Here is a 26,640-nt window from a genome sequence, read left to right as displayed (position 1 = left end):
GTAGACAGCAAATTGACCACAAGAAGTCCAAACATATATAATATTTGATTAAAACATATTTTCAAACCTTGCTTACATTTTTATATGATCACGTGTCTCGCTATTATGCGTGGAAATAATTGTGAACAGATTTCCTAGTTTAAAATTACTTGGAGCTGATTTCCCAGTGTTAAAAAAAATTATTATGTCCAAGAATGAAAATGCAAAAAATTCAATGGTGGGGATAAAACCACCTGCGGGATGCCAGCTGGGGAACAGAGATTTTTTTTAAATGTAACCTTTATTTAATCTAAGTCTATGGACTGTACTGACCAATCATGCCTTTATGCCAGGAGCGGGGTTAGGGATCAGGGGTCATGGGTTGAGTAGTGACCTACCAAAGGACAGGACAGTAGAACCCAGGGAACTATTGAAATCTGGTCAAAGTCTGAAAAAGTTTCAGATTTTGCTTGCGAGCATGTTTTTATCGATATGAACTTGGTTTTATTGACCGACTGTTTGAAAACAACATAAAACAAGATGTTTTATGTTTACTCTGTAAATCCAGCCACACTTTGATTGAACAGAACCTAACTGTTCCTTTTTTATATCATGGAGGGCCAGAAGGGGAAATAAGGGGGGAATTGATTGTCCCCCAAAAACAACTCTCCAACATGACCATACTTTGTTTTATTTGTTAAATACTTTATATTGAGATGTAGGTATGTCTATGCTGTAGATCACATTGAGACACTTTGTTATTGAATAGTGAACAGAACTGTAAGCGATAAATGCACAATCACTGAAATGTGCTAAGTTTCTATCATTATTGGTTTGAATACAATGCCGTACATCGGAATGTTTGTTTTGCTGTAGTAATAAATGGAAGCAAAGTATATGGTATAAACGGGTTAAATATGTATCTTGGAGGTGAGAGAACTTTCCACAAAAGACATGTACAGGAATCGAACTACGTACACGTTATGACGGTAGAGAGAACGCTGCTCATTGGTTGAACCGGGTTCCTGTGCGCCTGACAGTTCTGCTGCAGTCTCTACAGACAGCCTGTCAAGCCCAGCGCATAGGTAGGTCAACGGGTACGGGACTGATCGAGTCGGGTGGTACCGAAGGAATTATTATCCAGCACAACGATACGGCATTTGTTTCACCATGGACTCATTCAAACGGTTTCAGGATGACGACTATAAAAACTGGATTAAAACGACCATGGGTCTGAATTGTCTTAAAACGCGACTAGGAGGGTTTCTGGAAAACGAAACCGAAACTTTCCACGATCATCTCCGAAACAAAGTGAACACAGGAGGCAATGTATGTAAAGCTGAATGTAACCTGAAGAAATGGACCCCCAAGTCAAAGCAGGTGATTAAAATATGTGAGTTAAAATGTAACTCGCATGATATCTGAGTTTCCGTCCCTACTTTTAAAATATGTTCTGCCCATATACTGATGTCATGAATTTCACTGCTTGAAGTCTCTCACTTAATAGGCTACAACTGTTGTTTTATGGAATTACTTTTGTGATTGTAATATCAAACAAACCTTTTGAATTCGAGAACCAAATTCTTAGTATTGCGAAGCAAAATAATCATATTGAGGGCAAAACATTAACCCAAAAGTATTGAGAGGAAAAATAAATAATATTGAATTGTAAATTAATGGAAAAATGTTTTCAGTAAGCACGTTTCCATACACAGTTTGTATGGAGTGAAGTCGTCGGTAAAATGAATTATGCGAGAAATGGCGGTGGAAACGCCTTTATGCGTAAATATTGATATAATAGCCACCATACTGAAGTAAATTTGGGAGTCACGTGATGATATGTTGTGTGGTCCTTCCACTACGACTCGGGGAAACTGCAGTTTATTAGGCTACAGATAAAAAGGTAATGAAACCTCACAGGGTGGTGAAAGTGCACGGTGATCGTGATGCGTATTTCCAATATATATCGAGGTTTCGATTCTGGGGACTTGACGATCGATGCTTGATTTGCCTTTTGACAAATACAAATATTCTTGCGTTTATCCATAATAATATCACTGATCAACCCATGACCCATGATCCCTAACCCCCTGTAGACTAGTCTACCCGGGGTTGCCATGTCTGCGGCTTTCTGTAAATTGTTGTAACCTGTTGCTGCAGATTATCAGGCAGTGAGCAGACTGTTAATGAGTGAGTGGTGGGGATGGCTGGAAGGGTGTGTGTGTATTTAGAGCACTGGTTGAGAGCGCTGCTGCTGAGTCATGAAGACAGCAGCACGCGCACGTCGTGACAACATTTTACCAGTTGTAGGTTGGCTATTTAGATTGTCATTATGGAGACAACTCCTTTTCCATAAAACATATTAATGCGCTATAACTGATATAACCGCGACAAAGCACTGGACAACGAATGGAAAACGACTTTAGGCTCACTAGTATGCTGTAGATAAATTCGCTCAGAGGTGGTTTAAAGTAAACTGCATTTGAAAATCGACTTTTCTTATGGAAAACTTTATCAAGCAAAGGGTTTTACGCATGCTTAGTTCTTGGGTCTCGAGCACTGCGTTAGTGGACATTTGAAATGGAATTTATGGGTGCTTCTGTTATGGGAAAAAGTCCACAATAAACCTGACATTAAATGTGGAGAATGATACATTTGCATTTGTTGGCCATCACGTAGTCTATTAATTTATATGCCATTGTAGGCTACTGTAGTCTACCGTTTGATACGCTATATACATAAAAGTATTTATAGTATGTGGACACCCCTTCAAATGAGTGGATTTGGCTATTTCAGCCACACCCGTTGTATAAAATCGAGCACACAGCCATACAATCTCCGTAGACAAACATTGGCAGTATAATGGCCTTACTGAAGAGCTCAGTGACTTCCAATGTGGCACCGTCATAGGATGCCACCTTTCCAACAAGTCAGTTTGTCACATTTCTGCCCAGCTAGAGCTGCCCCAGTCAACTGTAAGTGCTGTTATTGTGAAGTGGAAACATCTAGGAGCAACAACGGTGCTGGGAGCGCGTAGCACATAAAAATTGTCAGTACTCAGTTGCAACACTTACTACAGAGTTCCAAACTGCCTCTGGAAACAACATCAGCACAATAACTGTTAGTCGGGAGCTTCATGAAGTCGGTTTCCATGGCTGAGCAGCCTCACACAAGCCTAAGATCACCATGCGCAAGCTAAGCTTTGGCTGGAGTGGTGTAAAGCTCGCTGCCATTGGACTCTGGAGCAGTGGAAACGTGTTCTCTGGAGGGATGAATCATGCCTCACCATCTGGCAGTCCCACAAATGAATCAGGGTTTGGCGTAAGCCAGGAGAACAATACCTGTCTGACTGCATAGTGCCAACTTTAAAGTTTTGTGGAGTAGGAATAATGTTGTGGAGCTGTTTTTCATGGTTTCGGGCTAGGACTCTTAGTTCCTGTGAAGGGAAATCTTAACGCTACAGCATACATTGACATTCTAGACGATTCTGTACTTCCAACTTTGTGGCAACAGTTTGGGAAAGGTCCTTTCCTGTTCCAGCATGACAATGCCCCTGTGCACAAAGCGAGGTCCATACTGAAATGGTTTGTCGATCTGTGTGGAAGAACTTGACTGGCCTTCAGAGCTCTAACCTCAACCCCATCGAACAACTTTGGGATAAATTGGAACGCCGACTGCGAGCCAGGCCTAATCGCCCAACATCAGTGCCCGACTTCACACATGTTCTTGTGGCTGAATGGAAGCAAGTCCCCGCAGCAATGTTCCAACATCTAATGGAATGTCTTTCCAGAAGAGTGGAGGCTGTTATAGCAGCAATGGGGGCACCAACTCCATATTGATGCCCATGATTTTGGAATGAGATGTTCAACGCGATATCACTGAAGTCATTGCAAATCAATTTGTGCCACTTGTGTAGTCTACCTGGAGCTGACAAACAGATTTTAATAAATGGCCAATAACTTCAATTTGTTGTTGTAGCCTTGTGTTATTAGGCAATTATTAATGGCCATGTTAGGTTAATTCAATTAGAAATGATCAATTGTTATCATGGTCACTGCTCCTATCTTAAATGTATCATTCTCCACATTTAATGTCAGTTTCATTGTGGACTTCGGCATGTTGGCCTATCAGGGCCTATAGGCTACCTGCATCTAGCTCAGCAAACCATGGCAAAGTTGAATTGCAATTATAAACCCAGATTTTAGTCAGTAGCCTATGCCTATTGAAATAACGAGTCAATCTCACAAACAGGCCATTTTATAACGGTTTGTAGTCTTAACATCTAACACATAATGGCACAATTGGCAGAAAATAGCCTAGCGTTCTTTTTTTGAAGTTCGTTCAAGTGTTTCTTTTTCAGAGATTTTGAGATCCTCTGTCCAACTTTCATCCCTCTAACTCTCCTGTCGGATTTATCAAGTTATGCACATGTGCAAAAGGGATTTAATTACAATTATAAACTGAATGCTGATTGGTTGAAAGCTGTGGTATATCAGACCGAGTACCACGGTTTGACAACAACCCAAACATTTATACTGTTCTAAATATGTTTAACCAGTTTATAATAGCAATAAGGCACTTCAAGGGTTTGTGGTATATGGCCATTATACTATGGCTAAGGGCTGTGTCCTAAGAACAGCCCTTAGTCGTGAAATATTGGCCATGTACCTCACCTCCTCGGGCCTTATTGCTTAATCATAGCAGTCAAAACAAGTTAAATCGACATCCATTGATGGAAAATGATCTGGCAAATTTAATAAGGGCGAATTAGCCTTTCTCTTGCGACATATTCTTAAGCTCACAATAATAATTATTTTGATGGAAAACTGAAGTTTGCTTCTTAGCTTACATCGTTACAAATTCCGCAGATATTCCTTCTTAATTCGCTCTAACATGATAGAAAAAGGGTTTATTGGATAAATGTGGCAACTGTTCTGCTGCGAAAAAAAACAAAATATTTTTGATCTAGTTTTCAGGCCTGGTAAGTGGGTTGAGATGTCATTGGGCTAGAAATTTGAACTTGACCTGGCAACCCTGAGCCTATCCTACCCTCATAGCCTACCCGCCCTGTATCTGCCAACTGTTGGCTAGAGCACGTGCTAAAACCAGACCAGGCACATTTGCTATTTAATTTTTGTGAAAAACTATGGTTAGAGTAGAAAATGCAATGGAAACACACTGAACTTTAGATTTTTATTCAGTACATGAAAACTTGAGGGAAAAGGTCAGCCTCACCCAATGATCCAGTTTGTTTACATCCAAGGCTATGTAGACCTCGGTATGTTAGATAGCTACCATGCAACCCGGATAACTTGCTAAATACTTGTTTGTTACTCTATAAAGTAGCTTGATTGCTAATTCCAGAATTCAGGGGATACAATACACATCTAAATTATCTTCAGACCCTAACTATGTTAGGTAGCTAATAGGTTAAGAAGCTAGCTAGCATGTTGATTCACACATGACTGTGTTCATTTGTAGGTAGCTGCAGTGCAACATGACCAAAGCCAAAACCAACTTTTTCTAAACACCTCAATCTGCACGTATATGGCCAGTGACGATAGCTCCTTATGTACTTATCATTTGAAGAGCCATAGTAATAAACATATTTGTCATGTGTACTCCCTCTCCGGCCTCTAGGTCATCAGGTTGCTGATTATCCCGTACACCTGTCACCGTCGTCAAGCGCACCAGCGCCTCATGACACTCACCTGGACTCCATCACCTCCTTGATTAGCTTCCCTGTATCTGTCACTCCCCTTGATGCTTTCCTCAGGTGTTATCGACTCTGTTTTCACGTCGGCGCGTTGTTTGTGTTTCGCGTTTATTGTTTTGTTTATTTATTAAAACACGCTCCCTGTACTTGCTTCCTGACACAGCGCACTCGTTACAATAATCTTGGAGTTAGTCCTTGGCGAGACAGTTGACAAAGCTGTTACTTGACTCAATACTGTTAAAGCTGCAAGACATGGGCATTACCACATAAGAGTTTTTCTTTACTCATGTCGACTGGAAAATCAGAGGCATAAAGCAGATAAGTGTTTAATTACAGTATTTGATTGATTTGTCATGTCCACGCCGTCGCAATCAGTCTGCAGAATTAACCATCACAAATGATTTTATTAAGGATATACCCCTTACTGTACATTTAGACCTGTGATAGACACATTGTCCTTAGAAGAATGTTCAAGAAATGTACAATTTCCACAAAGTGTTCAACTCGTTTTCCTTGATAATGGTTTCCAACATATGATTGGCAGAACTTAACTAAAGAGCAAGAACATCTCTGTATTGTAATTGTATTTGCAGAATACCTTATTCAACATGTGGCTGGTAACAAATTGGTACTGTAAACTGGACTGAACACAGTTCAGCGACAATGAATAAGTCTGCCCCACTCATTCTCATCTGTACAGTTAGAAGTGTTTGTAGTATTGTTGGGAACGAATTGATGTTCCTCTTCGACTTCTCTCAGCTACGGAGGCAGATCATCAGCCAAACTACCTGTGGAAAAGGAACAGGAATTCTGCAAAAGGTTAATTAACATGGGTGGAAACCGAACACAGATGATCAATGTACAACTAACGATAAGTGCACTAGTCATAATTCGCTGAAAGTTTTTTTTAAATTATTGTTCACGGTAACTGTACGCTCCGGTTTAGTCAATGTTGTCACAACCAACTATAAATTCATTACATTTACTCAGGTATGGTCTTATTGTAGTTCAATTAGGTGTTATAGCACAGGTAGGGATGACAATTTACACACTGCCGCCCTTCAGGGCCAAGAATGAGGAACACTAAAGTCGTGCACACTTTGGTAGAAAGGGTGAAGAATCAGGACACAAGCCGACCCTCTACCCTTAACCTGAAGTACGCATTCATACACTCTCCCTCTTGGCCCTTTACACTCGTACCCGTATACTGGTTGAAAATGGCAGATATGGACATTGATAAGCACGTAAATTGGAACGCAGTGGCTGTACAGTAACATGCTACACATGACGTCAGAGCTCAAGGGCCTCCACTTCATAGCGCTGTATTAGGTTTTGACTGACAGCCGTTAGGAACTTGAGCAGCACGCACGGCCCCAAAAAAGTTGCCCCATTCCTCCCGCTAATTGGCCAACTTTTGCAAATTATCTTGTGTGTCTGAGTGAGGGAAATGCCGTAAATTACGAGGACTCTGTGTATTTTGAAAGATGTGACGTTGAGGATTTATAATAAATACCACTTTGATGTCATACGAGCAAGCCAAACACCCGTGAATCCAAATGTACACTTCACATTTCCACATCATAAAACCCATGTCATATACAGTGTCAGTGATTTATAATCACTATGTTTAGTGTATAGTTACAAGATGACATGGCCTCATACCCTGGGCTGTCCTGAACACAATGAGCCTATGCTTTGCTGTGTTGTGAAGAAAATGTACAGTGGACCACGCATCTGAATGCACTTATGTCTTCATTCTATGCGCACCAAAATTACCATCTGCTTCTCTGAATTGCCTAGTGAAAGCCTAACACTGTAAGGCCATTTTTTAAAATGTAGCTAGTCATGTTGGCAATAGAACCCTACATTTTCCAACAATATTCTTGTCATGTTACTGAATCTATTTGGAGTATTTTCAGATTTTGTTATCAACAAATGTGGTCAAAAGTACAGTAAATGTAAAATGCACGTGAAGTCTTGGATTCAGTCTTGTCAGGTGAAGCGTCATGTCTTCACCTTTAGTCTAATAATTTCCCCATGATCTCCAAACGGTTCCCTTTTAATTGCTACCATGGTTATGCTTTGCTTACCATATTTCTCATGTAATAAACATTTCAATTTAGCCCTATCTATATAGGCCAATTCCCACGAGTGTAAGGGGTTAAAGGAATGAACTGGCGGTGTAAGGAATATGGCGCAACTCAACCATGGTTGTAGCAATCCATTGCCTTAAATCCATGAAAGGGAGTTAACAAGTAAATACCATTTGAAGAAGGGGGTTTAGGGCACCAAGTCCTTTTTCAGCCACGTTGGTGCCACTACAGCCCTTGCTCCCCATGGGAGAGCATCCTCACCTTGCAGCTTAGAAGGGCAGCTTGGTCAGCAGCATCTGGAAGACAGGAGGGGGCCGTCTGCTGGAGGAGCTGCTGGGTTTGCCTGCACACAGCAATGACTTTAGCCAGCTGAACCTCTCCCTTCTCATAGTTTCCTAAGGGTTGGAACACAAAATGGATTAGTTGGAAAGCACTAGGGGCAACAGTGGAGCGCATCTTTACTGAGTAGTGGGCACATGTTGTGGACGGGGATAGTGGGTGGGTGTAATTGCATGACTCTGGATCAGAATATTGTGTGTTCGATCCCAGTGTTGGACACTGATTTTTTTTTACCCTATCCCAAACCTTGACCATTCGGAATGAGTACCTAAACTTAATCCTTAACTTCGAAACTTGACGTTTAGAGAAATGGAATGCAGCTCAGTGTTCAACACATTTACATTTACATTTAAGTCATTTAGCAGACGCTCTTATCCAGAGCGACTTACAAATTGGTGCATTCACCTTATGATATCCAGTGGAACAACCACTTTACAATAGTGCATCTAACTCTTTTAAGGGGGGGGGTTAGAAGGATTACTTTATCCTATCCTAGGTATTCCTTAAAGAGGTGGGGTTTCAGGTGTCTCCGGAAGGTGGTGATTGACTCCGCTGACCTGGCGTCGTGAGGGAGTTTGTTCCACCATTGGGGTGCCAGAGCAGCGAACAGTTTTGACTGGGCTGAGCGGGAACTGTACTTCCTCAGAGGTAGGGAGGCGAGCAGGCCAGAGGTGGATGAACGCAGTGCCCTTGTTTGGGTGTAGGGCCTGATCAGAGCCTGAAGGTACGGAGGTGCCGTTCCCCTCACAGCTCCGTAGGCAAGCACCATGGTCTTGTAGCGGATGCGAGCTTCAACTGGAAGCCAGTGGAGAGAGCGGAGGAGCGGGGTGACGTGAGAGAACTTAGGAAAGTTGAACACCAGACGGGCTGCGGCGTTCTGGATGAGTTGTAGGGGTTTAATGGCACAGGCAGGGAGCCCAGCCAACAGCGAGTTGCAGTAATCCAGACGGGAGATGACAAGTGCCTGGATTAGGACCTGCGCCGCTTCCTGCGTGAGGCAGGGTCGTACTCTGCGAATGTTGTAGAGCATGAACCTACAGGAACGGGTACACCATAGTGCCCACAAAGCTCATCACTAAGCAAAGGACTCTGGGACTAAACACCACCCCCAGGTGGTAAGGGTGGACAACACATCTGCCACGCTGATCCTGAACACGGGGGCCCCTCAGGGGTGCATGCTTAGTCCCCTCCTGAACTCCCTGTTCACTCACGACTGCGTGACCAAGCACGACTCCAACACCATCATTAAGTTTGCTGACGATGGTAGCATTGATCCTCCTCAGGGGACTGAAAAGATTTGGGGAAGGCCCAAAAAATTGTCAGACTCCAGTCACCCAAGTCATAGACTGCTGCTACTCACTGTTTATTATCTATACATAGTCACTTTACCCCTACCTACATGTACAAATTACCTCGACTAACCTGTACCCCTGCACATTGACTCGGTACCAGTACCCCCTGTATATAGCCTCGTTATTGTTATTTTGTGTTACTTTTTATACAATTGTTTCACTTTAGTTTATTTAGTACATTTTCTTAACCAACAATGCAGTTCAAGAAATAGAGTTAAGGGCTTGTAAGTAAGCATTTCAAGGTACGGTTGTATTCGCCGCATGTTACAAGTAAAATGTGATTTAAATGATACAGAGCAGCAGGAGCAACTCAGGGTGTAAAAACAAATGTAAATAAAATAAATATATATTTTCAAATGTGACTTTTTGAGCAACTTGGATAAATGTCTAATTCTGCACTGAGACAGAGCTTATTGGGCAGACAGATAGACACACACACACACACACACACACACACACACACACACACACACACACACACACACACACACACACACACAGCCAGTGAGAGCCAGGCCACAAAAAAAGAAACAAATGCAAAACAAAATTGTCTATAGTACAATCAGACTGTAGTGAAACGCTGCCCTTGCTCTCGAGAACCCAGGGCCATACAGCACTGGAGTTCATGAGAAGGGCTTGTAGTGCCTTTGTTCTTGAATAGCCACATACCACTAGAGTAACTTCAGAGTTACTTCAGTGCACCATATCTTGCTTGTTGGCTGTGATAGAAATGATATAGCCATGCTTGCTAATTGTTTCAATACATCTTCTAAATGTGAAATTACAAGACCCAAAAGACACTTACCAAAGGGTGTTTCCCTATGTCTTCCTTGTTGTAAAGCTGACGTTATCTAGTTATACTAGTCAGGCCCATTGGGCTAACTAGCTAGCTAATAGCCACTGAGCCTTTATTTTATTTTTTTATGGAAAAGTTAAATAAATAATCAAGCTTTTTTATACACTAGCTGGCTAGTTATCAGAAGACACTGTTGCCTCTCAGCATTGCCAGCATTAACATACCTCAGTGAGCTGTACAGTCCATCATTTTATTTTAAATGACAATGAACTGTCTCTCCAAAACCAGTTGACCAATAGAGACGCATCATATACCTCCTCCCTCTAAACCCCGCCTACCCAGAATGAACATGCCAAAACTTTGCAAACCCCAAAAAAAGTCAGTGAAGCAAAGGGCCGGATAATGTAACCAAATAGAGTAAAAAATTGCAGTCAGAGGTGTTTAATCGCAATTCCGTAATGATTGAAAATGTTTCACAGATTATATAGATTTTTTATTAATTTACAATTATTTTGTTTTTACCTTTCAAAATTATTTTCTTGCAATACTATTTATTTTGCTCTCAATACTTTTGGGGTAATGTTTGCATTCAATATTATTATTTGTGTTTGCAATAATAATTTGTTCTCGAATTCGAAAAGTTATCTTGATATTAAAAGCACAAAAGTAATTATATGGTTGTTCCTGTGTAAGGTTCCTCAAGTGTGTAAAGTGTGCGAGCCATGGAGAGATGAGATCTTGGCAAACCATTCATGTAAAGGCGGACAGGTCTACTGGAATAACTCCAAACCGAACCTGTGGCCTACGAAGAAATGGGAGGTAGCCAAGGTAGAGTGTCTACATCTGGTGTAATGCTCTGGCTGTATTTATCATAAGTGTGTTACATCCTGCCTTGGTAGTTGGTATGTCATTGTGTGTGTGTGTGTGTTTAGGTCTACATGCCCCGTGGAAATACGGACCATACCGCGGTGGACCAATTTGACATCTCAGCCTTCCTCAATCTCATGTCCCAATGCATCCACTTTGCCAAGTTTGTGAAGTCCAAAAATCTTATCACACAGGTAAACTTCCTCACACTCACAAATGTGCACATTTACCTGTGTATAAGTATGACAGTGTGTATGTGTGCAGGTGACCAACGTGAGGAACCAGGTGATGCACTCTGCTGACTTCCGGGTGGTGAAGATGGATTTAGAATCTTACCTAGGGCGAATCAAAGACCTGGGCCAGGCTCTGAAAACACACTACCCCAAATTCAGTGAGCTGGCAGAGGAGATCGAACAGGTGTGTGTGCATGTGCTATTATGTCCATACCTCACTTTTACATTGGGAACCTGACCGGTATCTTTGTCCCAGCTCCAGAATACAGACTTCGATTTTATCATGAGCTGGGTTGGGAAGAAGATTGTACTTGCGGCAGATGAGGACCCAGAGAGCATGCTGAAACTCCAGAACTTTCTGAGTCTGGAACAACAGATACTGAAGGAAAAGTTGGAGTGTCTGTCCCAACGCTATGAAGAGGACAGAGAGACAGCCCTTACTGTAAGACACACACAAACACACACACGTCATGTTATTCTATCCTCGTGGGGACCTAAAATGTATTTCCATTCAAAATCCTTTTCTCCCCCCTAACTTTAACCCGTAACCCTAAACCTAATTTATAACCCTAAACCTAACCCTAATTCTAACCCTAAGCTTAAAATAGCCTTTGTCCTCATGGGGACGTGGGAAATGTCCCCACGAGGGAGAATTGTTTTACTATCCTTGTGAGGACTTTTTGGAATTTTAGGTCCTCACAAGGATAGAAGAACCAACACACGCGCACACACACACACACACACACACACACACACACACACACACACACACACACACACACACACACACACACACACACACACACACACACACACACACACACACACACACATCCTCACTGTAAGGCACCTCAAATGTGTGTGTGTGTGTACCCCCAGCTGGAGGAGTTGCAGTGTGTGAGGGTGTTTCTGGAGGGGAACAATGACCTGCAGGAGAGCCTGGCGCCACAGTGGGAGAAACTGAGAGAGGTGCAGGAAAGAGTGGACACACTCACCGTCAGAGTGGACACACTGGAGAAGAACACACGCACACACGGTGAGGAAGAGGAACAGAGAGAGAGAGATGGATTCAACCCCACTCAGGGCATTTGTTTTCCAGAGAGAGAGCAGGGCTGTATTCATTAGTCAAATTCCATTGCAAAACGTTTTCTCTGTTGCAAAAAGATTTAACGTAAACCGTTTACTCTAAGAAACAAACAAGCAAACAGAGTAAACGGAACCAAACAGGAAGGGACCTACCTTAATTTGTCCAATAGAAATGCTCATTTTTCATTTGGAGTAAACGGTTTCCATTGCAAAAAGTTTTGTAACAGACTAAACATTTACAACAAAACAACAGAATCCAACTAATGAATACACCCCGGGTAGAGCGAGAGACCGAGAGAGAGATAGTAGAGAGACAGATAATGGAGTTACTGAGGAATACAGCCCTACTCAGAGAGAGACTTAAAGTTAAAATTACTTAAAAGATTCACATTTTTATTTAACCTTTATTTAAACTAGGCAGTTAACAACAAATTCTTATTTACAATGACGGCCTACCCCGGCCAAACCCTAACCCGACGACGCTGGGCAATTGTGTGCCGCCCTATGGGACTCCCAATCACATCCGCTTGTGATACAGCCTGGAATCGAACCAGGGTCTGTAGTGACGCCTCTAGCACTGAGATGCAGTGCCTTAGACGGCAAATTAATCTAGTGTACAACTTTAAGTGTTCACCACATTTACATAATTTTACACAGACTTTACCATGAACAGAGAATAAATATTGACCTATGGCAGCTGTGTGTTTTTCAGATCCTGAGTTCAGTACTGACATCCTCAAATATAAGAACCATCTATATGAGGAGGCCAGGAGGCAAGGGTGGCCTGAGCCTGTCTTCTCAGAGATAAAGGAAGCCCTCGGTAGGTCAGAACCTTAACCCTAGCCTTGGGCCTGGAGTTCTTCCTTGTAGCCCATAACGGTGATCCAGACGATTCTGGCTAGGTTACATGGTCAGGAAAAACTCCTGGCCCTTATCCAATTCTGTGGTGTAAAGAATATGTCTTAAATTGGGTTATGCTGGGTTGTTTTATGATATTATATGTAATGGCTTTATAATATCAGAAAACAGCTCTATTAAAATGTGTCGATTGTAAATAAATGATTTATTATTATGTGAAAAACGTTGGAGATGCATGCAGCTGTGTCTCTGACCCTCTGGCTTCTCTCAAAATGGGTTTGTCCAGGTTACAGGGGTCGTGTGAAGGTGAGAGGTCAGACATTTGAAGGTGTTCAGGTGTGCCCAAAGTCGAAGACAGCGCACCAGGAAGTGGCTAAACTGGCCCTGAGCCAGCTAGCCAAGGACAGTGCTAGCCTGAGTGAGCTAGCCAATGACACACAGGAGGGGGAGGCATCCAGTAGCCAGACGGACCAACCACAAAGCCTCTCATCCACAGGTGCTGTATTCCTCAGCCAATCAAATGTATGGTATGGGTTAAAATATTGTATCAATAGTATCTGTTAAAATATAATATCATCATGGTTTGTTTCTCAAATGACCAATAGTCCTAAATTGGTATCGGTGTCTGATTGATTAACCTCTACCATGTAACTCTGTCTTTAGGCCCCGTGTTCTTTGGTAGTGTCACTGTGGTCCTTAAAACTGACATCACCTCTGGAGAGGGGCATTCTGGGGAGACAGAGGCTGTTCAGTCTGCCTACAAGAAACTAGCTCTCCTGTTGGATCTACCAGAATCAGGTTAAAGAGCCCTACAGTACAGTAATGTACATCTACCTTTACTGTCTTCACTTGTGTCCATCAAAATGCTTGTTGTCATGGAAACTCTTCTCTTGTACCTCAGCTTCCTCCTATAAGGATGTGGTCCTGGAGCACTGTCATACGCGGGATGTCCCACCCCCAGAGGAGGCCGTTCAATCTGATGCAGAGGGGAAGAGCTACCAATGCACTCTTCGATTCACTGGACCAATCACCTTCTATGTCCCAGGTAACACCACATTCAGTAGGCCATATGGATACTTTACAATGTTATGTTTCATGGTGTATTGAATGTAAATATAGTGTGTGTATGTCAAATGTATATAGATATATACTGTAAGTATTGTATAATGGTTAAAATATGGTTTCTGGTTCACTCCAGAGGGTTCCAGCAAAAAGAAACAGGCATATCAGCAGGCAGCTAAAGTGGCCCTCCAGCGGCTGTCCGGAGTCCTCGACAGTAAGGAAGTGGTGGGAGAGAACTACGTGAGCACCCTGAAAGAGCTGCTGGAGGCTCAGACCCCACAACTTGACAAGCCTGCGTATGATGTCACAGACAGAGGAATGGGAGCGGGGGAGGTCACTGAGAGAGGGGGTGGAGTGGAGGAGAGTGGAGGGGTGACAAGTGGGGGGGGGATAGGGAAGAAGGAGAAAGGAGTGGGGTCAAGCGAAGGTGAGGGCTGCCCTCACCTCCCACCAGCTCCCATGATACCTAGCGTGCAGCCCCCCGAGAGTCAGGTGGTCCCAGTGTCACTCATGGAAACCTTAGTTACTATGGACCCCATGGCTACCACAGTCACCATGGTTGCCATGCATACCACAGTCCCCATAAATACCACAATTACCATGGAGACCCAGGGGGGAGGGGCCTCAGAGTCAGACCCCCACCAAGCCACGCCCACCCTCCCAGAGGAGAGCAGCGTCTCTTCAGGTACACAGAATCGCATTAAAACTCACAGCTTTATTGTCCAGTTCATATTAACAGACAACTTTGTACCTAGAAGAAGAAACAACAACAAAAATAAGACAACTCAATGAAAACGAGAACGTATGAAAAAGGTGAGGTCCTTTTATCTGTCCTCCATTTTTTAGATGGCCCTGGGTTCGTTATGTGTGTGGCGGTACGTGTGCAGAAGGACCTCGCCCCACACGAGGCCTCCACTCCAGAGGAGGCGCTACAGGCAGCCTACTGCAGTCTGCTCCAGGGCCTGTCCCTGGATCCGCCACCTACAGCAGGTACACTACACACTTTAGATATGAGGGGACAACTTCATCCTACTTCATTGGTTAGTGGGTGTTGTTGTGACTCAGCCTGAACTCAGTGCTGCCCTTGCAGGTGGTGAGAAGCAGAGTGTGTTGGAGTTCTTCAGACGGGCAAAGTGTGGCCCCCCAGTGGAGGACTGTGTAACAACAATGGAGGGAAAGCACAGATGCACTCTAAGAATCGTAGGCGAGCTCACCTTCCACAGCACAGGTGACTTTTTTTTCATTACAATGGCACATTTGATGAGATGTAAACATTGGTTATAAAGGGTAATTGCAGTTTTTCCAGGACATGACATGATCGATGTCTCACAATCACCTGTAACCCCCTCACCTCTCTCTCTCTCTCTCTCTCTCTCTCTCTCTAAGAGGCGGCCCCAAAAAAGCAGCAGGCAGAGCATTGTGCAGCTAAGGAGGCACTGAGGTGTCTGAATGGGGTCCTGAGTGGGGTTTTGGGCGGAGACATTGGCGGAGCGGGTCCGAACTACAAGGGTAAACTCCAGGAGTTGCTGGCCAAGCATGGAGGAGGAGCCAAGCCAGAGTACAAAAATACTGAGGCTAACAAGATCAGAACAGGAGCCGGTTAGTCTGGACCTCTTTCTATCTCCCCACAGCTGCAGGTCAGGTGATGGGACACTGCTGCTGCTGGCTCTGCTCTGGTCAGAGGCTAAAAACTAACACAGCACTTATTCCATTATTAATACATTATCTTCTCTCTGTATCTTTCTCTATGTCTATGTCTGTCGCTCTCTCTCTCCTGACTTCTGTCTATCTCATGCTCTCTCTCCCCACAGCTGCAAGTCAGATGACCGGGGAAACTGCTGCTGTTGGCACTACTCTACAGGGTGACAAATTGTCAGTTAGTGATGCAGTTACCATGGAGACAACGCCTGAAGATTCCGGCCCGCCTCCGCCTAAGAGATCTGCAGGGGGAGAGATGGAAGGTGACTGTCCTCTCTTTGTTACTCTGCTCAAAGAACCGGAAAATGTCATTTGTCAAGGAACAGAATCGGAACCGGGAACGAAGCTGATCTATACTGTTCCGGAACAGAACCGTTATTTTAAAAGCAACCGTTTAATAACGTTCTTTTATATTCCAGACCAAAAAACTATAGTTATCACATTTCACATTGTATTTATTAACTCCAAAAATACAAGTTATTTTATTCTGGTGACGGTCTGCACACACAAGCATGTCAGCTAGCTATCTCCGGTCCAACGTTAAGCCAACTCTGAAGTTAAAGGACATTCAAAGTTCCTCAATAGAAGCCACTTCTCCGTAGGTGTAATACCGTGGGCCCTAATTCAGATAATGCCTGTTATATCAAGATTCCCAGCGCTTCAAGGCAAGCCTCCTCCTCCACCCTCACCCGCTCTCTCCCCACTCGCAAAATGTCAGTTGCATCTCACGGCCCTACACTTGTCTTTCCATCACACACGTAAACAACTCACTGAACTAGCTTGCCCGCCCCATAGCAAGCTGCTCTATCCCTACTGCATGATCGGTGAAGTCATTTCATGTCGAGCTAAATATAAAAATAAAATAAAAGATAAAAAAAGAGGTTTAAAAAGGAACTGAAAGGAACGATATTAACCAGCACTTTTTTGGGGTCCAAACCAGTTCAGAACTGTATTTATCTGGTCGGAACAGTGGGACGGAACAAAAAAAAATGGTGGTTCAAAATGAAACGATTGGAAAATAATTTAGGTTCCTACCCCTGGACCTACCCTCTTTCTGAATGATTCTAAGCCTCAATATCAGTCCATTAGCAGTAACCTTTTACTCAGTACCTTTTACTTAGCGCTCGTGTGTGTGTGTGTTTCAGACATCCGGCAGTGTCTGGCACTGTGGAGTCTGCAGCCCCCGTGTGTGGTGTGTGAGGATGTGTCTGTGGAGCAGTTGTGTGAGTGGACGGTGGAGGTCCGACTAGACCGCCACGCCTTCCGGAACCAGAACCTGTTTAGCTCTAAGAAAGAGGCTATCCGCCAGTCCTACCACAGTCTGGGTAGAGCAGGAGATATCTGCCAGCATGGCACCGGTGAGCAATCAGTCATTCAATCAATTAATCAGCCAGAGCTGAGCCACAGATCGTTATTAAAAAAAATGTTTTAAACACCACTCCTCAGTAAATGGTTACACTACATAACACCTGTCTCACCATCCTCCTTATATTCCTCCTCTCCCGTCTTCACACCCCTTCTCTCGCTCTTCCTCTCCTCCCGTCTCTCGCTCTCTCTCCTTCTCTCTGTAGACGAGAGTAAGTCCACAGCGATGGTAAAGGCTTTTTTCCTGCAGCGGTCGTTCCCGTTGCCTGTGGAGGAAGTAGCAGAACCAGAGAAGGGAAGGTTCTGCTGCAATCTCAAAGACATCACCTGTGTCTTCACTTACCGTGGAAAGGGTATATAAGGCCATGATTAGTTGAAATTGATGTATTTATCATATACCGTGCATTCGGAAAGTATTCAGACCCCTTCCCCTTTTCCAACATTTTGTTACGTTACAGCCTTATTCTAAAAAGGATAATAAATAAAATAAATCCTCAATCTCCACACAATACCCCATAATGACGAAGCTAAAACAGGCTTTTAGAAATGTTTGCTAATTTATTAAAAATAAAAAACAGGAATACCTTATTTACATAAGTATTCAGACCCTTTGCTATGACACTCGAAATTGAGCTCAGGTGCATCCTGTTTCCATTGATCATCCTTGAGATGTTTCTACAACTTGATTGTAGTCCACCTGTGCTAAAATCAATTGATTGGACATGATTTGGAACACCTGTCTATATAAGGTCCCACAGTTTTGCATGTCAGAGCAAAAACCAGGTCATGAGGTCGAAGGAATTGTCCGTAGAGCTCCGAGACCGTATTGTGTCGTGGCAAAGATCTGGGGAAGGGTACCAAAAAATGACTGCAGCATTGAAGGTCCCCAAGAACACAGTGGACTCCATAATTCTTAAATGGCAGAAGTTTGGAACCATCAAGACTCTTCCTTGAGCTGGCTGCCCGGCCAAACTGAGCAATCGGGGGAGAAGGGCCTTGGTCAGGGAAGTGACCAAGAACCCGATGGTCACTCTGACAGAGCTCCAGAGTTCCTCTGTGGAGATGGGAGAACCTTCCAGAAGGACAACCATCTCTGCAGCACCACCAATCAGACCTTTATGGTAGAGTGGCCAGATGGAAGCCACTCCTCAGTAAAAGGCACATGGCAGCCCGCTTGGAGTTTGCCAAAAGGCACCTAAAGGACTCTCAGACCATGAGAAACAAGATTCTCTGGTCTGATGAAACCAAGATTGAAAACTTTGTCCTGAATGCCAAGCGTCATGTCTGGAGGAAACCTGGCATCATCCCTTTGGTGAAGCATGGAGGTGGATGCATCATGCTGTGGGGATGTTTTTCAGCGGCAGGGACTGGGAGACCAGTCAGGATCGAGGGAAAGATAAACGGAGCAAAGTACAGAGAGATCCTTGATGAAAACCTTCTCCAGAGAGCTCAGGACATCAGACTGAGGCGAAGGTTCACCTTCCAACAGGACAACGACCCTAAGCAGACAGCCAAGACAACACAGGAGTGGCTTCTGTACAAGTCTCTGTATGTCCTTAAGTGGCCCAGCCAGAGCCCAGATTTGAACCCGATCGAACATCTCTGGAGAAACGTGGAAATAGCTGTGCAGTGACGCTCCCCATCCAACCTGACAGAGCTTGAGAGGATCTGCAGACAAGAATGGGAGAAAGTCCCCAAATACAGGTGGGCCAAGCTTGTAGCGTCATACCCAAGAAGACTCAAGGCTGTAATCGCTGGAAAAGGTGCTTTAAAGTACTGAGTAAAGGTTCTGAATACTTATGTAAATGTGATATTTCCTTCTTTTTTTTATATATACATTTTCAAACATTTCTAAAAACCTGTTTTTGCTTTGTCATTATGGGGTTTTGTGTGTAGATTGATGAGGGAAAAAAACGATTCAATCCATTTTAGAATAAGGCTGTAACGTAACAAGGTGGGACAAAATCAAGGGGTCTGAATAATTTCCGATTGCACTGTATGAGAGCGTAGTGCAGGATAATGTTAGTAAATGAATGTACTGAATGAACTGTATCACATTGCTAAAGGCAGATTTGATTGACAGGTTCCAGTGAGGCTGCAGCATGTCAGTCGGCCTCCCAGAGGGCGCTGTCTTGTCTTGCTACTTTCATTGGCTACTGTGGTCCACCCAGCAGCACTGAGGATGCGAAGGGAAGGCTCAGCACTCTGTTGAAGGGGACAGCCCTTACATCTGCGAACTCCGCCCTTTCAGAAACTCAGTACAGAATCTCCGCCCAGCTTAGGTTCTCGGGGTAAAGACTGATAACAATCTATATAAAGTTAATTTCTAAATATCAATGAATTTAAAGTTGAATGAATAGTCCCTCAGTGTTTTTTTGATATGTTGAAAATGTGTATTTTGAGTGAACTCTCTCTTTACCACACAATTATATAATGGACTTGTTTGTAGTGAGTAGTAGTAACTGCCTGATGGTGGTGCATGATTGTGATGGGATTGGCAGGTACAGCATGGAGACTGAAGGACAGGACAGTAAGAAAGCTACCAGAGCCCAACTAAGCCAGCGCTTACTGGGCCTACTTGGGGAGGATGAGATGGGTCAGTACCACACACACACACACACACACACACAGACACACACACACACACACACACACACACACACACACACACACATACACACACACACACACATATACTAGTGTTGATATTGTGAATCCCTCCACAGACTCCACAGCCTCGGTGAGGAACGTTCTAGATGAGTGGTTTACGAAGAGTGGTCTGGAGAAACCCGGATTTGAGGACACTAATGACAAGTTTGGGACAAAAGTCACCTTCTCTGCCCCTCTCATCTGCTCCTACAAAGGTAGGCTTCTGACACACACATTTACCTTTCAGTGATTTAGCAGACGCTCTTATCCAGAGTGACTTACAGTAGTAAATGCATATATTTTCATACTGGTTCCCTGTAGGGGACACACACACTCTCGCTCTCAGGCTATTTTCTGATTGGCTGTTCTCTCTGTCCTTCTGAAGAGTGGCAAGCCAGCCGGGAGAAAGCTAAGAAGAAATTAATCGATGAACTGCAGAGGCGGGTCAAATACCTTTGTGATGGAAGCACCAACTGAGGGCCCACTGACCAATCATAAAATATAGTTTACTTACCCTTGGCTCCTGCATGAAACGACAAAATGTCCTCTATTTCCCAGTCTGGATCTCTCTCTTCCAAGTTTTCCCTCTTTTCCTCTGTGTTTCGTCAGTGCTAGTGGTGTTGGTGATAGATGTCTGTCTGTAATAGTATGGCTTTAATAGTATATAATTCACTCTTTGCATGCACTGTTTTAACCACTGGTTATGGCCCTGATATGAAATTATCCAACATTTAGCAGCTGTTTTAGTTTTTACAGTCTAGTAACATAATGAATGCACTTGTGCGCACCCCAGGTGTAGTACTTTTTAATCTTTAATAATTCCCTAAGTATTTTAACACTAAATGAAAACGCTCCTCTCTGATAATAAAAATACCATCCACTACTTTGAATGATGTACTTGTCTGTCTCATCTGTCTCTGAAATGACTGGTCTTACTGCTGTGAACAGGAGGTAATGGGGAACACTGGTGTAATCGTTCCGCTGTCGCAGGTCAAATTATTTTGTATGGTTGGCTGAGTGTGAGTAATGTCGGGCGAATTGTATGGAATCCTGGAGTGGGTTGGTTGAAACATTATACACCGGCATGTTGAGGTTTCAGCCCGAATATAAGTACTCTAATGTTGTTGGCCTCAACATCGTATGAAGAGAGTCTGACTACTAGTCAATAAACATATTTAAAAATTGGCATCACTTCATCTTCATTACCTTTCCTTCTTAACTTTACATTGCCTAAATCATTTTTGACTAATGTTCATAGTCATGATGGTCGATGCTAACTTCCTTTTCAGCTGAAACGGTCATCTAATACTTTACCCAGGGGGCACCAGAGCTCCTCTTAATCACACTACCACAGGATACATTGGTGTGCGCGTTGAATGATTGTATAGAGCCAGAAACCACTTCCAAACACATTGCATGACCAGACAGACAGTCTCTCTGTACCACATCCTGAAATAAATAAGTCAAGTCTTTGCAGCAAGAGTTGTTTCTATCTCTCTCCCTGTGGCTCTGGTACCTGTATGTTGGTGCTTGATTAGCCTCATCCCAATTTAGACACTCCTCGACAAGAGGCCAGTGGAGTCAGGTGTCAGGAATACTATTCTGCTAGGCTGCTATTTATTGTTATTTCTGCACCAGCACCTTATAATGTGACTGTCTATAAACATATTATTACACATACCATCTGATGCCAGGCCGGCGGTGCTACTGCACTCTGACCTGGGTTTGTTGACATCCTGTTCAGGCCGACAGCCCGTTTCCCATGAGATGCAGGCAGTTAAGGCACACAGAGAGAGTGAACCCGAGAGAGGGAAGGGTGAGATAGGAGTGTGTGTGTGTGAAGTGGATATATATTATGTGTCTGGTGGTAGATGGGAGGGAGGGAGTGTTCAAGACCATAGTAGTGTAGTTATATTTTCATACCAAGGTTGATAGAGAATTAAGTCAAATAAGAACATGGATCTTAAATATTGCTAAAAGGAAACTCCTCTCCCTTTTTTATAAATAGCTACTCACCTGGCTGCGATGTGTGTAGTGGTCCTAGGTGTGTCTACTACTAGACAGCCACTTTTGGCTCTTGAGACCTCTACATTTGACACATCCCCAACCCCCACCACCCCTAAACAGATGCTTGAGCTGCGGTAGGCCCATCTATCGCAAAGCATCTGATTGCGGTGGATCTACTTCTCTTTCCAAAACCACTTGTGTGTCGCTCTTTGGTCGTCCGCTGCTATGTGCCAAGCCTATAGCGCACTGAGCACCTCGCTCCGCTGTCTGGCCCGCTGTCTGGCCCGCTGTCTGGCCCGCCGCGAAGTCTGTCTTTACATACAGGGAATAATTATGCTGTTGACAGGGGGAAAACTCAAGTGGTTTAATACGTAAAAAGCTTCCAAACAATCATTTGAAATAACCTATGTGGGGTAAGTAAATAAAGAAAACTAAGCCATATTTTTGGTCATTGTCTCCCATGTTCAGTGGTGACCCGTCATTCAGGGCAGTTAATAAAGCTGCATACAAACATGGTCTCTTTTTTGTTTTCTTGAGTAAGGCAGCTCAAGATGCAGGCGTTTCAGCCTAGCTCAGTGCTTTCTGCGATGGTTGGGCAAGGCAAGCCAGCAGAAAATACGTAGCGTTGCGCCGTGATTGGCTCAGTGTTCTGTCACTCATGGGGACACTAGGTCACCGCCAAGTCTAAGGGTAGAGCTCTAAAATTCTAGCCCCTTGGGTGCTGCCATAGAATTACATTAGATGTGCCCATCCAAGAAGGCTCAAGGTCATTCGCCACAGATAAAATGACGTCAAATCACGTTATCTCTACAGTATCTAAAAAGCTTGGACACACCTATTCATTCAAGGGTTTTTCTTTATTTATTTTCTTTCTTTATTATTTTCTTAAATTTTTTCTACATTGTAGAATAATAGTGAAGACATCAAAACTATGAAATAACACATATGGAATCATGTAGTAACCAAAAAAAGTGTTAAACAAATCAAAATATTTTATATTTGAGATTCTTCAAAGTAGCCACCCTTTGCCTTGATGGCAGCTTTGCACACTCTTGGCATGGTGTCACGCCCTGACCGTAGAGAGCTTTTTATGTCTCTATTTTGGTTTGGTCAGGGTGTGATTTGGGTGGGCATTCTATGTTCTTTTTTCTAGGATTTGTATTTCTGTGTGTTTGGCCGGGTGTGTTTCTCAATCAGAGGCAGCTGTCTATCGTTGTCTCTGATTGAGAACCATACTTAGGTTGCCTTTTCCCACCTGTATTTGTGTGTAGTTGTCCATGTGTAGTTGCCTGTCAGCACTCATTTCTGTATAGCGCCACGGTTCGTTTGTTATTTTGTTTAGTGTTCTTCCCTGTTTTGGAGACACGTGTTATTTGGGCATTGCCTGTTGGTTTGGCTAGACTACGCGAAATAAATGCATTTCTTTGGAAGTTTGCTCTCTGTGCCTGACTCTACACCCACCACTCCTAGAAATACATGACACATGGTCTATTCATTTGCTGAAAATGACTATAAGAAGTATTGTACTGAGATGAGTAGTAATACCTAATTAGAACTAAAAGCACTTTCAGAATGAGTGGATAGTGTTTTCAACATTTGAGTGTGTTTTAATGTCACCAGATTGTTTTACCTTTTGATTTATATGACCCTACTGAAACCGAGTGTAAATCCTTCCTCCCTCTGGTTCAGGAGGACACCGTACGCCCACAGTTTCAGAATGAATCTGAAGGATTGAGACTTCAGGTGAGTCACTCTGTATTATTCTGAGAACATGAATAAATATGATTTCAAAAGTATTCATTAAACATGGAAAATAAACTTCAACTCTCACTCCTCACTACACACATGCACTATTACCTCCCATGTTATAGCAGTCCGTGTAAGGCCTTGTAGTCAGTGTTATGAGCTGTACATTTGTGAGAATAACTGCACATTAACAACCAACAAGTACACAAAGTAGCAGCCCATAATGCAACACAATGCAGCAAACATAACAGCCTCCAAATCACTAAGTCCACATCTGCAGATAGTCCCTGCTGACAGCATACCCCCGACCACACACCCCCTGGACAAAACACAGCTGAGAGACGAGAGGCTGTAGAGTGGTAGGTCGTCCCACACACACACACACACACACACACACACACACAAACACACACTGCTTGTAATGTAGTTAACAATTTTATGTTTTCAACAGAGATGGAACAATGTGTTTGTTTGTGTGTGTGTGTGTGTGTGTGTGTGTGTGTGTGTGTGTGTGTGTATATATATACACTTAATTGAGCCTTTGAGACAATGCTTTTGTTGTTACAAAAGTGCACGTTTGTTGTTCCAGATGGAGGAACGCTTTGAAGTGTGTGTGTAATAATTTGGTGGGTACTAATATTTGTTCTATTTCACACGTGAGAATTAGAAATGTGTTTTTTTTTTTTTTTTTTTCCATATCCCACTCTCTGAAAGGATTGGATAGGTGTTAACAAAAGGTAATGACTGCATCTTGCCCTGTGATAGGTTAAGGGGATCCTCATTACAGATCGTCCCACAAGCCTAGGGGTTAACGATGATGGGGTTTAAGCAGGTAGCCTAGCGGTTTGAGCATTGGGCCAGTAACTGAGAGGTTGCTAGTTTGACTCCCCGAGCCGACAAGGTGAAACATCTATGGATGTGCCCTTGAGCAAGGCACTTAACCCTTATGGCTCCAGGGTTACCGTTCATAATGGCTGGCTGTGACCCCACTCTCCATTATGATCAGTAACCCTGGAGCCATTAGGGTTAAGTGCGTTACTCAAGGGCACATTCATAGATTTTTCACCTTGCCACTCAGTTAAACCTAGCATGGTGGAGGCAGCATCATGCAAATAGTATGGGCAGCAATTTGATTAGGTGTTCAGGAGTCTCATGGCTTGGTGGTAGAAGCTGTTTAGAAGCCTCTTGGACCTAGACTTGGGGCTCCGGGACAGCGTGTCATGCTGTAGCAGAGAGAACAGTCTATGACTAGGGTGGCTGGAGTCTTTGACAATTTTTAGGGCCTTCCTCTGACACCGCCTGGTATAGAGGTCTTGGATGGCAGGACGGTTGGCCCCAGTGATGTACTGGGCCATTCGCACTACCCTCTGTAGTGCCTTGCGGTCGGTGGCCGAGCAGTTGCCATACCAGGCAGTGATGAAACCAGTCAGGATGCTCTCAATGGTGCAACTGTATAACCTTTTGACGATCTGAGGACCCATGCCAAATCTTTTCAGTCTCCTGAGGGGGAATAGGTTTTGTCGTGCCCTCTTCACGACTGTCTTGGTGTGCTTGGACCATGTTAGTTTGTTGGTGATGTGGATACAAAGGAACTTGAAGCTCTCAACCTGCTCCACTGTAGCCACGTCGATGAGAATGGGGGCGTGCTCAGTCCTCTTTTTCCTGTAGTCCACAATCATCTCCTTTGTCTTGATCATGTTGAGGGAGAGGTTGTTGACCTGGCACCACACGGCCAGGTCTCTGACCTCCTCCCTATAGGCTGTCTCGTCGTTGTCAGTGATCAGACCTACCCCTGTTGTGTCATCGGCAAACTTAATGATGGTGTTGGAGTCGTGCAGTCATGAGTCAACAGGGAGTACAGGAGGGGACTGAGCATGCACCCCTGATAGACCCCTGTGTTGAGGATTAGCGTGGCGGAGGTGTTGTTACCTACCCTTACCACCTGGGGGCGGCCCGTCAGGAAGTCCAGGATCCAGTTGCAGTTGGAGGTGTTTAGTCCCAGGGTCCTTAGCTTATTGATGAGCTTTGAGGGCACTATGGAGTTGAACTCTGAGCAATCGTTAATTAATAGCATTCTCACATAGGTGTTCCTTTTGTCCAGGTGGGAAAGGGCAGTGTGGAGTGCAATAGAGAATGCATCATCTGTGGATCTGTTGGGGCGGTATGCAAATTGGAGTGGGTCTAGGGTTTCTGGGACAATGGGGTTGATGTGAGCCATGACCAACCTTTCAAGGCACTTCATGGCTACAGACGTGAGTGCTACGGGTCGGTAGTCATTTAGGCAGGTTACCTTAGTGTTCTTAGGCACAGGCACTATGGTGGTCTGCTTAAAACATGTTGGTATTACAGACTCGGACAGGGAGAGTTTGAAAATGTCAGTGAAGACACTTGCCAGTTGGTCATCGCATGCTCGCAGTACACGTCCTTGTAATCTGTCTGGCCGTGCGGTCTTGTGAATGTTGACCTGTTTAAAGGTCTTACATCGGCTGCGGAGAGCGTGATCACACAGTCGTCCGGAACAGCGGGTGCTCTAATGCATGTTTCAGTGTTATTTGCCTCGAAGCGAGCATATAAGTAGTTTAGCTCGTCTGGTACGCTCGTGTCACTGGAAGCTCTCAGCTGTGCTTCCCTTTGTAGTCTGTAATGGTTTGCAAGCCCTGCCACATCCGACGAGGGTCAGAGCTGGTGTAGTACGATTCCATCTTAGTCCTGTATTGATACTTTGCCTGTTTGATGGTTCGTCGGAGGGCATAGCGGGATTTCTTATAAGCTTCCAGGTTAGAGTCCCACTCCT

The 26,640-nt window shown here is 43.9% G+C and overlaps 1 protein-coding gene across 1 annotated transcript; it reads left to right on the top strand.

Annotated features, from left to right (window-relative positions):
* The first annotated feature begins 1,027 nt into the window (after positions 1–1,027).
* On the top strand, positions 1,028–20,983 carry LOC139559768 (uncharacterized). Its single transcript, XM_071376108.1, has 21 exons — positions 1,028–1,359; positions 10,969–11,103; positions 11,208–11,336; positions 11,407–11,559; positions 11,632–11,817; positions 12,255–12,411; positions 13,174–13,281; positions 13,606–13,815; positions 13,983–14,117; positions 14,221–14,364; positions 14,518–15,066; positions 15,228–15,371; positions 15,472–15,609; positions 15,768–15,980; positions 16,193–16,342; positions 17,225–17,437; positions 17,651–17,797; positions 19,528–19,735; positions 19,946–20,040; positions 20,171–20,308; positions 20,479–20,983. The coding sequence occupies exons 1-21, from the start codon at positions 1,150–1,152 to the stop codon at positions 20,568–20,570; spliced, it is 3,654 nt and encodes a 1,217-aa protein (XP_071232209.1). The 5' UTR covers positions 1,028–1,149; the 3' UTR covers positions 20,571–20,983.
* The last annotated feature ends 5,657 nt before the right edge of the window (positions 20,984–26,640 follow it).

Source organism: Salvelinus alpinus, chromosome 30, assembly GCF_045679555.1.
Source record: "Salvelinus alpinus chromosome 30, SLU_Salpinus.1, whole genome shotgun sequence".
In the NCBI taxonomy this organism is placed as follows: Eukaryota; Metazoa; Chordata; class Actinopteri; order Salmoniformes; family Salmonidae; genus Salvelinus; species Salvelinus alpinus.
Note: the sequence above shows the minus strand (reverse complement) of the source record. Positions and strands in the feature narration are given on the sequence as shown.

Coding starts and splice junctions, on each gene's coding strand:
- LOC139559768 (XM_071376108.1), top strand. CDS start 1,150: ATGGACTCATTCAAACGGTTTCAGGATGACGACTATAAAAACTGGATT. Junction 11,104..11,207: donor AGAAATGGGAGGTAGCCAAG/GTAGAGTGTCTA, acceptor GTGTGTGTTTAG/GTCTACATGCCCCGTGGAAA. Junction 11,818..12,254: donor ACAGAGAGACAGCCCTTACT/GTAAGACACACA, acceptor GTGTACCCCCAG/CTGGAGGAGTTGCAGTGTGT.